This window comes from Chiloscyllium plagiosum, unplaced genomic scaffold (genome assembly GCF_037043375.1).
Source record: "Chiloscyllium plagiosum isolate Xiang-an unplaced genomic scaffold, Cpla_swu_hap1 HiC_scaffold_11, whole genome shotgun sequence".
NCBI lineage: Eukaryota > Metazoa > Chordata > Chondrichthyes > Orectolobiformes > Hemiscylliidae > Chiloscyllium > Chiloscyllium plagiosum.
The window spans coordinates 13,453,179-13,466,799 of NW_028270149.1; the positions used below are offsets into that span (position 1 = coordinate 13,453,179).

Consider the following 13,621-nt stretch of genomic DNA (forward strand, 5'->3'; position numbering starts at 1 on the left):
TGTGTGTCTCTCTAATGAGGGAGCAGACCTATGTTCCAGTCATATGTAGTTTCTGTGGTGACTTTATGTTTGTGATCTTTAGTAACTCTTTGAGTTTAACAAAAATGTTTTCTCATGTTAACTTTTTTAAAAATGTGTTTACAAGTAAAAATAGCCCAATGGCCTGTGGAGAATATACAAGTGGACACTATGTTGGACTATCACGATCAAAGTATAGAAGAATACAATGTCCTGACGTTTTCTGTTACGTTGGGTTGAACCCATTCTTGCCCTATCTTCACTCTCTGTCAGCAAAGATGTCTACCTGGATAAATTTGATTACACTAAAGATGTTCCCACTTAGTTGATCCAATATCTTGATCACAACCAGGTTAGTTAGGAGACTTGCAGAGATATTAAAATGAGTTCTGCAAACTTTACATACTTTGGTTGAAGTACTTCAGATAGAATTAGCCAGACCTTACAACTAAATGATGCAACAACAATTGCAATCCATTCCAAGTATTCCACAATTTGAGGTAAATGTTACTTCTGGCGTTCTCTCCAGAGAACGCCAAAAATGTCTACATTGGAAAAAAGCAGAATACCTCAGATAGAATTATAAAATGCAATAAATATTCAGGCATTTGTGTAGCTTCTGATTTACTCAAGCTTTTCTCGACTGGACTGTCAGCAGAAAATCTGAGGAGAAAGTGAGGTCTACAGATGCTGGAGATCAGAGCTGGAAATGTGTTGCTGGAAAAGCGCAGCAGGTCAGGCAGCATCCAGGGAACAGGAGAATCGACGTTTCGGGCATAAGCCCTTCTTCAGGAATGAGGAAAGTTTGTCCAGCAGGCTAAGATAAAAGGTAGGGAGGAGGGACTTGGGGGAGGGGCGTCGGAAATGTGATAGGTGGAAAGAGGTCAAGGTGAGGGTGATAGGTCAGACTGGGGTGGGGGCGGAGAGGTCGGGAAGAAGATTGCAGGTTAGGAAGGCGGTGCTGAATTCGATTGATTTGACTGAGACGGGGTGGGGGGAGGGGAAATGAGGAAACTGTTGAAATCCGAGTTCATCCCTTGTGGTTGGAGGGTTCCTAGGTGGAAGATGAGGCGTTCTTCCTCCAACCGTCGTTTTGTTGTGGTCTGACGATGGAGGAGTCCAAAGACCTGCATATCCTTGGTGGAGTGGGAGGGGGAATTGAAATGTTGAGCCACAGGGTGGTTGGGTTGGTTGGTCCGGGTGTCCCAGAGGTGTTCTCTGAAACGCTCCGCAAGTAGCCGGCCTGTCTCCCCAATATAGAGGAGGCCACATCGGGTGCAGAGGATGCAATAGATGATGTGTGTGGAGGTGCAGGTGAATCTGTGGCAGATATGGAAGTTTCCTTTGGGGCCTTGGAGGGAGGTGAGGGGGGAGGTGTGGGCGCAAGTCTTGCACCTCCTGCGGTTGCAGGGGAAGGTGCCGGGAGTGGAGGTTGGGTTGGTGGGGGGTGTGGATCTGACGAGGGAGTCACGGAGGGAGTGGTCTTTACGGAATGCTGATAGGGGAGGGGAGGGAAATATATCCTTGGTGGTGGGGTCCGTTTGGAGGTAGCGGAAATGACAGCGGATGATGCTCTGTACATGGAGATTGGTGGGGTGGTAGGTGAGGACCAGTGGGGTTCTGTCCTGGTGGCGGTTGGAGGGGCGGGGCTCAAGGGCGGAGGAGCGGGAAGTGGAAGAGATGCGGTGGAGGGCATCGTCGACCACGTCGGGGGGGAAATTGCGGTCCTTGAAGAAGGAGGCCATCTCGGTTGTGCGTTTTTGGAACTGGTCCTCCTGAGAGCAGATGCGGCGGAGTCGAAGGAATTGGGAGAATGGGATTGCGTTTTTACAGGAGCGGGATGGGAGGAGGTGTAGTCCAGGTAGCTGTGGGAGTCGGTCGGTTTTTAGTAGATGTCAGTGTTGATTCGGTCGCCTGAGATAGAAATAGAAAGGTCGAGGAAGGGGAGGGAGGAATCTGAGACTGTCCAGGTGAATTTGAGGTCGGGGTGGAAGGTGTTGGTGAAGTGGATGAACTGTTCAACCTCCTCGTGGGAGCACGAGGCGGCGCTGATACAGTCATCGATGTCAGCAGAAAATGTTCAGCGCCACCTCGCATAATTTGATTGTAATGCAAGGACCTGGAAACTGTTTTCATTGGCTGCTGATGACTTGCTATTCCATGGCAAAGGTGCAATGTGGCCACACAATTCCACAGAACAAGGAGCAGGGAAATGAGTCAGATGAAAGCCCAAGGCCACTTTTCTAACCATTACTGATTACTGAAGGATTTTGGCACAGATCTGGGAGTAGTGAAGTGCTAGAATACAAGAGCAGGGATGTATGAGGCTCTGGTCAGACTACATTTGGAATATTCTTAGCCGTTTTGGGCCCTGGACTGAGGGAAGGCTATGCTGGTCATGGAGTGGGTCGAGAGGAGGTTCACAAGGATGATCACAGGAACTGAGGTCTGGGAGCAGTTGAGGACTCTGGGTCTCTACTCAGAATTTAGAAGGCTGAAGATTGAAACTAATGGGATGCTAAGAGACCTGAATAGAGGGGATGGGGAGAAGATCTCCCCACTATTAGGAGAGACTAGGACCTGAGGGCACAGCCTCAGAATGAAGGAACAACCCTTTGGAACTGAGATGAGGAACTTCTTCATTCAGAAGGTGGTGAATCTGGAACTCTTTGCTGCAGAAGGCTGGAGACACCAAATCATTGAGTGTCTTTAAGACAAACAGGCTCTTAATTAGTGAGTGGATTAAGGGTTACTAGGAGAAGGCAGGAAATTGGGGCTGAGAGTATGGTAAATAAAGAGCATGAAAGCATGGGAAGGGTTAAAGCATGAAGACCACTGGTGATCTGTTGCAAGGGGTCTGTGGAAGGCAGGATGGGATAAGAATAGTAGAATGCTCTTACACCAATTAGCAGAGTACGGTTGAGGCTGAAAAGTCACTATGGTGAATTGAGTTAACACAGTTCGTAAAGTTAGCCTCTCTGTTAGGTATCATTATGACAAGATTGGGACCACAAATATTTGAGACATGACATTAAATATTTAATTAACAAAGAGACCTTGGAGTGCAGATTCATAGCTCCTTGAAAGTGGAGTCGCAAGTAGACAGGATAGTGAAGAAGGTGTGCTTCCTTTATTGGTCAGAGTATTGAATACAGAAGTTGGGTGGTCATGTTACAGCTGTACAGGACATTGGTTAGGCCACTGTTGGAATATTGCGTGCGATTCTGGTCTCCTTCCTATTGGAAAGATGTTGTGAGACTTGAAAGGGTTCAGAAAAGATTTACAAGGATGTTGCCTGGGTTGGAGGATTTGAGCTATAGGGAGAGGCTGAACAGGCTGGGGCTGTTTTCCCTGGAGTGTCGGAGGCTGAGGGGTGACCTTATAGAGGTTTACAAAATCATGAGGGGCATGGGTAGGGTAAATAGACAATGTCTTTTCCCTGGGGTCGGGGAGTCCAGAATGAGAGGGCATAGGTTTAGGATGAGAGGAGAAAGATGTAAGAGACCCAAGGGGCAACTTTTTCGTGCAGAGGGTGGTAAGTATATGGAATGAGCTGCCAGAGGAAGTGGTGGAGGCTGGTACAATTGCAACATTTAAGAGGCATTTGGATGGGTATATGAATAGGAAGGGTTTGGAGGGATATGGGCCGGGTGCTGGCAAGTGGGACTAGATTGGGTTGGGATATCTGGTCGGCATGGTTGGGTTGGACCGAAGGGTGTGTTTCCATGCTGTACATCTCTATGACTCGAGTACAGTCAGCCTGCTTGAGACCATTGACAATAAATATCTAATCATGACATTAGGAAAATATTAAGTGGGGTCTGGATGAAAGACCATTGTTGCAAAAGCTGACACTAAATACCCTGCTGTGTATTTCCAGCATTTTCTGTTTTTGTTTCAGACATTCAGCATCCACACTGCTATTCTTTTCACTTCGTTTGTAAGCGCACAACTTCATTTTCTTTAAATCCATATGGTTTTAAGTTTGATTACATCTTCTAACACGTACAACTAGTTTGAAAAGCATTTTGGTGTAAGGAAAGTCTGACTGGAGAAAATAGTTCTTTGTGTTCGTGCTTTTTTTAAAAAGAGATCAGGTGTTGATAAAATAAATTCCTTCCCTGATGTACTGACAGTGAGGGGTGAAGCTCCTGTCCCATACAATATCTACATATCACAAGTGGAATTTTTAACTATTGGGCTGAATTGGGAAGAGAAACAAAAATTGCTGGAGAAATTCAGCAGCACCTGTTGAGACAAAAATACAGTTAATGTTTCAAGTCCAGTCGCCCTTCGTATTCACGGACACTTCACTGTTGTGGGAATGATGGCAACCAATTTGCAGACTGCAAATTTTCAGGAGGAATATTATGCTGATCGCCAAGTAACCGATTTTGGTGCTGTTGATTGAGTGATCAGTAGTACCCAGGACAGTGGGGAGAGATTTGCTCCTTCACCTTGAAGCAGTACTATTGGGCTTTTAATGTCCACCTAATGCTCCATCTCAAAACTGATTTCTTTGACAGTGCAGCACTCCATTCCTCCTGCTCTTGGTATGTACCTGGATTTTCGGTTCAAGTGTCTGGGTCTACAATTGATATTTACCAATTTAGTAACTGTCTTACAAGCTTAACCAAATTCTCACTGTTAAGAAATTACAGATCACTAGGCTTCTGTGAAATAGAAACATGGCATATAATCATAATGAGGGGGAAATGTGCAGGGGAATGGGTCTCATTATAAAGTGGTATTCGTGGCATCTGGAGAAAAAGATGAGCCAGGTATCTTTTTGGGGAGCTGGTACAGACATGAGGGAACAAATAGCCTTCTGTATGATTCTTTGGTAGTGGAGTTGATGGCAGTGCCTGAAGGCCGCAGGTTTAACATATTCACATCAACACTGTATGAAATCTTTCCTTTATCTGTTCTTGACAGGTCCCTACCTGCATAAAAATGTCAGATGATTTGTATGGCAAGTTCCTAGCACCAGATGAACCATTCCCCTTGCTACCACAAAGGGGACACACAAGTGATGTTGCCAGCCTTGACATTAGTGATTTTGGCTGCCAGCTTTCATCATGCCACAGAACTGATCCATTGCGTAGACTTCATACCAACAGGTAGGTAACATCAAGTCAACTGTCCAGTATTACCTTCACTCATGCCAAGTGGCCTTATTACTCCATTTGTCTGTAATGTATGGTACAAGATTAGATGACTGTGTAAACTGTTATCTCCTTTGGCAGTTTTTATCCTAAGGAGAGGCAACTCGTTTCTATTTAATGTTTGCAAGAGAAGCAGATTTGCGTAACCTGAGTTAAACTAAAACTTTTATCAGATAACGTGATGGTTGTTTTCTTGTGCAACCTCGTGTTATAGAAAAGTCGTGCCTTAGAAATAGCGCTTAAGTTGTTGGCTCAGTAATTGCGTTACAGCTAACACATGTTTTAAAAGTTTGTGCTTTAGTAACAGTGTCCCCAATTTGTCAATGGCGTTACAGCAAATTCACGTGAACGAGATGCACATTATAGGAAAGCGACCTGTACGTGGAATAGACTTCTTGGGTTGGCCTTAAACGTGTTTATTTTCTTACTCTTGTAGAATTGGCTGGCCTTTAAAATATGTATTCATTACAATATTTCAATTTGGATAAGTTATCCTTTGCCCTTACCTACTGAATTAAGCTGCTTTTGTAAATGCTAATGTTTTCACTGTCACCTTTCTTTTATTCCTTCCTGAGTGTGGGTGTGCCAAGAAGGAACGCATTTTTTGTCCATCGTTTATTGTCCTTGAACTGCGTGGCTTGCTCGGCTACTTCAGAAGGAGGTTAAGAATTTGCTACTTTACTGTGGCTCCAGAGTCACATGTTGGCCAGAATAAGTAAACATGGCAGACGATGTCATGGTGATCATCACTCAGACTAGATTTCAATTCCAGATTGTATTAATTAAGTTCAAATTCACCAGCTACAGTGGTGCAATTCTTTTTATCAAAGTGTAAAACCTCATCCTTTTCCAATAAGTATTCCATGTGACACCTCTCTACCCACTCTCCAGCTTGTCCAAGTCCTTCTGCAGCCTCCTACTTCCTCAACATTATGTATTCTTCCACCTACCTTTGTCATCTGTACCTCCATCTTATGAGCAGTTATGGAAAGTTTGTGATAATGCTGTCACTTTAAAAAGATAATTTTGTCATGGGTTTTTTTTTTGGAAGACAGGAGTGTAAAGGCAGAGGTGCCAAATTGGCTGGGGAGCTAGCCTGAATCAATAGTCAAAAATCACAGTGTGAGGGTTATAGTCCAACAGGTTTATTTGATACCGCAAGCTGTCAGAGCCCCTGCTTCTTCCTCAGTCAGCTCGTGAGGGAGAATGCATCAGACACAAAATTTATAAGCAAAAGATCAAAGGATCGTATAACTTACGCAAATGTATTGAAAAGCCTAGATGGCTATTAAGTCTTTAATCAGTTAGAATGGAGGCACAGGTTTTGATTAAATAGAATCTAGATTAGAGTGGTGCTGGAAAAGCACAGCAGGTCAGGCAGCATCCGAGGAGCAGGAGAATCGACGTTTTGGGCAAAAGCCCTTCATCTGGAAGGGCTTGAATAGTATGTAAATCCCAGAATTTGTTTCAAGTCACTGCCTCAAGATAACTTCAGAATAAAGTTGATATCTCAGGGCAGACAATGCATTTTAGATGTGAGGCCATGTTTCGAGTCTGTTTGTTTCTCAACCTGGAGTCAGACTGGTTTTATTTCCAAAGTAGGAATTTATAAATTTGTTGGGCCTGCCATATAGTGTATTTAACTCTTATACCTAGCAAAGAAACTACAAGTTGCATCTTAATAATAATAATCTTTATTCAACACAATGTTATAATAATAAAATACAAACTTAACAATTTACACTGTGAATCTAATTAAATATCTTGTGCTTTAACGTAACTCTGGATGATCATACACCACCATACTAGATTTTGATCCACGTGACAATGATTGCCTGGTCTTCTCCCTGTGGTCCCAGGGTGTTTTCTCTTCTTGGTAGTTAGTCTCGAGTTATTCCTAATAAAAATTCAACCTGGAAATAAAGCCAGTCTGACTGCAGGTTGAGAAACAAACAGACTTGAAACATGGCCTCACACCTAAAATGCATTGTCTGACCCGAGGTGTCACCTTTATTCTAATAAAACCTAAAGTTATCTTGGAGCAGTGACTTGAAAGAAATTCTTGGATTTGCATATTAATCAATTGAAATCTGCACCTCCATTCTAACTGTTTAAAGACTTAATAGCCATCTAAATCTGTTCAACACATTCACCTAGGATGTATGACCCTTTGATATTTTACGTATAAATTCTATGTCCGATGTATTCTCTCTCATTAGCTGCCTGAAGAAGTAGCGGGGGCTTCAAAAGCTCACGGTTTCAAATAAACCTGTTGGGCGGTACGGTGGCACAGTGGTTAGCACTGCTGTCTCACAGCGTCAGAGACCCAGATTCAATTCCCGCCTCAGGCAATTGTCTGTGTGGAATTTGCACATTCTCCCCGTGTCTGTGTGGGTTTCCTCCAGGTGCTCCGGTTCCTCCCACAGTCCAATTATGTGCAGGTTAGGTGATTTGGCCATGCTAAATTGCCTGTAGTGTTAGGTGAGGGGGTAAATGTAGGTGAATGGGTTGCTCTTCGGAGGGTCGGTGTGACTTGTTGGGTCAAAAGGCCTGTTTCCACACTGTAAGTAATCTAATCTAAATGGGACTATAACCTGGTGTCATGTGATTTTTGACGTTTTGGAAAGCAAACTAAGCAATAAACACAAATTCAGTGTTCAAGATACTTTTAATAGTCCACCAGAAGATACCTGAATGGGTTGAATTATGAAATGACACATATCTGGGGCAGGTGGGACTTGATTCCAGACCTTCTGCTCCCAAGATAGGCACGATAGCATTGCACCATAAGAGCCCTCGAATGTCAACTATATTTTCTAATCAATCTGTTCAGAAGATATTATTACATATTTCTGAAGCAGTTGTCATTTGGAGTCAGGCCTCTGGGTTTGGCGGTAAAAGCCAAAAAGTTTCAAATGAACCAGTTCAGAGACATTATGACACATCTCTGGAGCAAGTGGGTCTTGAACCCAGGCCTCCTGGCTCAAAGGTAAGGGCACTGCCACTGGGCCACAAGAGCCCTTAGGTCAACCAGAAGAGCTCCAGAGTTGATTGATGCTCATTGAAACTTGTATTTGGACAGAGACTCTTGGAGCACATTGGTAATATCCCTTCCTCTGAACCAGGAGTCCCATCTGCTCTCGAGGTGTTAAATGACATCTCTGAACAGGCTAAATATCTAAGAGCTGAATTCAGTAGGGCTCTGATAGTGCAATACTAGTTGTCCTCTCTCTGACCCAGAAGACCTTGGAGTTCAGGTGGCACCCTGCTGAGGAGGAGGTGGAGGTTTGCTGCTGCTGCTTGGTCTGGGGCTGCGGTAATCTGTTGCTGTTTGGCTTGAGCTGTTTGAAAGCAATTGCTGCTTGGACTGGAGAACTTGGTACACCTTGCAATGTGGACTAGAAAGCGTTGCTTAGACAAATAACTGTTTGATGAAGTCATTGTTATTTGTACTAAGAGCAGTTAAGAAGCAACTGCTATCTAGGCTGGGCTGGCTTGGGAAGAATTGTTACTTGGATCTGAACTACTCTACACTTGGTTAGAGCTGTTTCTTTAAGGGGTGGGCAAGGCTCTCTCCATAACGGTGACTTCCACTTCCACTCCAGAGTCACTGGTGGCAGCTGCATTTCCTCAGCCCCCACCGTCTCGATGGTCATACAGCATTGAAGCAGACCCTTCGGTCCAACCAGTCCATGCTGACCATAATTCCAAACTAAACTACTCCCACCTGCCTGCTCCTGGCCCATATTCCTCCAAACCTTTCCTATTCATGTATCCAACCAAATGTCTTTTAAACATTGTAATTGTACCACATCCACCACTTCCTCAGGAAGTTCATTCCACACGCAAACCACCCTCTGTGTAAATGTTTGCCTCATGTCTTTTCCAAATCTCTCTCTGTTCACCTTAAAAATGTGTCGCCTAGTTTTGAAATTCTCCATCCTAGGGAAAAGACAACTACTATTAACTCTACCCATACCTCTCATTATTTTATAAACTTCTATCAGGTCACCTCTCAACCTCCAATGTGCCAGTGGGAAAAAGTCCCAGTCTTTCTGTACATCTCAAACCTTTCATACCTGGCAACATCCTGTCACCATTTCAGTTATTTACAAACAGCCATAGACTGAAGACCTCCATGAAACCAGACAAGAGCATCAAGGTGTGCCCTAAGGCAATGGCTGCTGTCATCAGCCTGGCCGCCATTGTTGCCATGTTGAAAATGTATGATCAGGCTGGTATCTTTTTGAGGACCGATCAGGCGGTGCACCTATCCCCATGAGGGGGCTCACCATGGGTGGGACTTGCTGGCCGACCCCATAGAGGCTTCCACGTTGGGTAGTTATTTCTGACATTGGGCCCTATGTTGTTGGTGAACTCCTCCTCCCCCATTTGCATCAGCTCAGAGAGGTGAGACCAGGGATTGCACTGTTCCCAATCAATCTCGCGAAGTGCCTCCTTCACTATGTGTATTCCTTCCTGACGCCAGGTTTACATGAGCCTGGCCCTGGAGGAGGAGACCGAGGGGATGTTTATAGTTATCCATGAAGCGATTGTCTACAGTGCCCGAATGATGGCAGATGGAATGCAGTGCCATTTGTGTAAGGGGGCAGAGTACGTCTGCAAGAAATACCCCATCTCCGAGGCTGCCAAGATAACCTCAGTAGCTCCCAGGGTCGCTCCCTGCAACGGCCAACCCCCAACACCAGTGTCAACACCCAGGGACACCACAAATGGGCCCTATGCTGGAAGTAACTGCCGGCACAGCTTCCAGTAGGGACTGGGGTGAGAGTCCTTGTAGAAGGGAGGTGTGGCACAAAATTACAAACCTTAAGGCCACCCCCAGGATGCGTCCCCTCAAGCCCCAGAGCCTATTGTCTTCCCCCGGTCTGCATTGTCCCAGTGAGGCTCCACAAAAGGGTCACTGCAGCGTGACAGTGCCCCGCTGCTCTGCCCGTGTTGCCCCAGCGTGGGGTCTCTGAGCCTGGTCATAAACCTAGAGGTGTAGGGGGGCCTTAACCCAGACCCCAGCTTAAAATAATCTGAGACAGGAGCTCTGAGACATTGAAACATTGCCTGAATATGCCAGTCTCACAAATCCACCCCAGCCTTTTCTGTTTAGGGAGAGGTTTGGGAGGAGGAAGGCAACAGGGTCGCAAGATCAGAGTAAGGGATGGTTTTCCCAATGAAAGGGCTTTTTTTAATATGGGGATTTGGGCGGGGTTGGGATGCAGTTTGACTGGCAGCCCTGTGTCCCAGTTCCTTCTATTTTTCCATGAAGGTTGCAATCCAATCTTTCTTGCAAACGCTTTTAGTCAGTGACCACCTACATTCAGTCTGCTGGCTTTTGCCCATTCACCTTATCTATCGCTTTCCCTGTGCAACTTGGTTGCCATCTATACTATTTACTGTGCCACCCATCATGTACGTGGTCCATATGGTGTCAGTATGATCAACTGATGGCAAGGTTTTTTTTACAGCATAATGAGTGTCAGTTCTCCAAAAGGGTTCCTCAACCTGAAACATTGCCTCTGCTTTCTCTCTATAGGTGCTGGCACGCTTGCTGACTGTTTCCAGTAATATGTTTTGTTGTTTAATGAGTGCCATATTGTTTTGCTAAATGCTGCTTTGCCTACAGCTGTGTTGCTGCTTGCATCGGTAATCCTCATCAGGTCTGTGCAAGGGGTGGAGACACAACCATGCAGCTGGAGGTGGAAATTCTGCATTTGAGCTTTGTTTTAGCTTCAGACGTTGGTGTCTTAGTTACTACATCCTTGAGTGCAGCATCCAGCAATTTCTGGATTGGCGTGAATCGGTGAGGGAGGAGAATAGTTTCTTTGAGTAAAAGTGAAAAGGAATTTCCAATTCTTTTTCGTCTTCCAGTGAGATCACTAGCTTATGCAATCACTTTAATGTCTCCTCGCTAAGAAGAAATGAATTGCCAACATAGTTCAGAACTCCTTGTTTAAGCTCTTGACTTAACCAGCACTGATCTAAATATGTATAGTATATTTAAGGTGTCTTTATTTTAAAATTGAATGATGAGGCCTATTAACTTTCACCAGTACTTCAAGAAATTAAAGCATTTTTTTCTGCTCAAACATAGGTGGAATTTGACTTCCTGTGGCACAAGTGTAGCAAGCTCCGAATGCAGTGAGGAACTCTTCTCATCTGTTTCGTGCGGTGATCAGGAAGACTGCTATTCCCTGCTGGATGATCAGGAATTCACTCAGAATGCATCTTTTGACCTCTTTCCAGAGGGTAGTGTCTGTAGTGACGTATCTTCATCAATCAGTACCTATTGGGATTGGTCAGACAGTGAGTTTGAATGGCAGGTGAGCCAAAATTATTTTTCTTGCCTGCAATTGTAGAATTGAATATTTGTACAGCTCGGAAAGTAGCCTTTATGCTCTTTGCACCAGTACTTCCTGAAGGAATTAGCCAGAAGTATTTCCTTTTCAAGTTTATATTGAGAGGATCTATTAAAGAGTAGATAGTGAAAGAATTGTTGAATTTGTTGGTAAGTTGGCAATTAAGACAACTCACCACTGGGAGAAGCAGCAGACTGGTTTCACACACACATGGTTTACTTAAGGACAGTGATGAATTAGTGCTGCATTATTTGAGCTGCTGTTTCTCAAATGGCTGTTTGACTCACTGCTCATCTCTGATGGATGCAAAAACTCAGCAAAGCAGGAGTCCTCCCAATGTTGTGACCAATATTTATCACTCAATCACCACCTAAACCAGATTATCTGGTCGCTGTCTCATTGCTGTTTGTGAAATCTTATTATGCTCAAATTTACTGTGCTGTTTGCAGTGAAATACTTTGAGATATATTCTGATCGTTCATTATGGTAGGCACGTTTTGCACCCCTTAAAGTGGATTTGGATGAGAATTTGAAAATAAAGACTATCAGTGCAAAGAAGAGATTTGGTTGTGAGCTGAAAAGCTGGCAGCACATACTTGAACCCATTTGCATTGTGATTTCTTTCATTCTGTATCAATATATTTATGGAGGTATGAATATGCATTTAATATTTTCAAGCAGAAAACTGGTTTCTTGTGAGATTTACAAGAATGAGTGCCCAAGAGTCGATGCTGTACAAAGTCATGTTCATCTGAAGCAGGTTTTCCTTACCTCTGCTATAAGGAATTTTGAATGTAGGTTAGATTCAAATTTGTTTTAGAGTCAGAGTGTACGACATGAGGACCATGCCTTCGGTCTAACTCATGCTTGCCGACCAGACATCCCAATCTGATCTAGCTCCATTTTCCAGCATTTGTCCCATATCCCTCTACACCCTTCCTATTCATATACCCATCCAAATGCCTTTTTAATGTTGGAATTGTACTAGCCTCCACCACTTCCTCTGGCAGCTCATTGCATACACACACCACCATCTGTGTGAAAAGGTTGCCTCTTTTACATCTTTCCCCTCTTACCTTAAACCTAACCCTCAAGTTTTAGACTCCCCTACCCTAGGAAAGGCACCTTGGCTATTCATCCAATCCATGCCCCTCATGATTTTATCATATCCAGAATAGGTCGATTACTACCAATTTTCCTTGAGCAAGTTCGCTTAGAAATGTGTGATTAATGCATTTTTCTTTTCCATAAAAGATTAGGCAAATAAACTCAACTCTTCACTTTCATGACAAATTTTATTGCATGAGCAGCCAAGATCAACGAGGTCCAAGATACAATTCCAAATCTGTTGAGATCAGCTTGCTGTTCGATATTAGTTGTTATTCCTCCTGAAATTTGTTATTCTTGCATCTGTCCTGGTGAATGCAAGATGGAAAGCTTCAACAGCCCATCTCTTTATCTTTGCAGCAATACTCAGTTGCTTATTAAAACAAGAATTTCAGGTTATTGTGTTGCGTGGGTTGGCAGACGCCTTGCTGCTAACATCAGATCACGTATAAAAGGCTAACGGATGTTTTAGTGGGTGTTTTCGTTGTTCTCTCTCCCCTTAAAACAAACCATCAAATGTGCTGCTGGCAATCTCAGACCTGCAGTGGTCCTAGATTTGGAGCAGTGCTTGCAAGCCCATCTCAGATCATGTTTGCTGTCTGGACACCCTGGGTAAGCAAGAGAACATGATTCAGAGTTCCAGCCCCTCCTTTCTGCTTAAAATGTCTGCTTGAAGAAATGCATCTCATTTCATGCTGCAAAGCTCCCTTGGTGGAATAGCTTGCTGACTTTACTGTCAAAGGTAGTCAGCAATGCAGCAGTAGTCCAGTGAGAGATCAACGCCTTCAAAAGATGGATGGGGAGCATTGGGATGTTGTCTTGCTTTCTTTTGCAATGTGAGTAAGTGTTATAGCAAATTGTCAATGAGCTGTGATTATGAAATTTTTATTGAGCATGTTACTGTATGTTGCCAGAGGCTTTTCCACCTTAGCTTTGCCTTACTGACTTGAAGAGTTGAAA

The 13,621-nt window shown here is 44.0% G+C and overlaps 1 protein-coding gene across 2 annotated transcripts in view; it reads left to right on the top strand.

Moving 5' to 3' along the window:
• The first annotated feature begins 701 nt into the window (after positions 1–701).
• Positions 702–13,621, top strand: part of fam199x (family with sequence similarity 199, X-linked) — a 31,835-nt gene continuing 18,915 nt past the window's right edge. Inside the window, exons 1-3 of one of the 2 annotated variants that reach the window (XM_043705157.2) lie at positions 702–847; positions 4,954–5,138; positions 11,290–11,518. In XM_043705157.2, coding sequence (XP_043561092.1) covers positions 4,972–5,138; positions 11,290–11,518 — 396 coding nt within the window. In that variant the 5' untranslated portion in view covers positions 702–847; positions 4,954–4,971. The remainder of the gene's footprint in view (positions 848–4,953; positions 5,139–11,289; positions 11,519–13,621) is intronic. The other variant, XM_043705156.2, reaches the window with a different exon arrangement.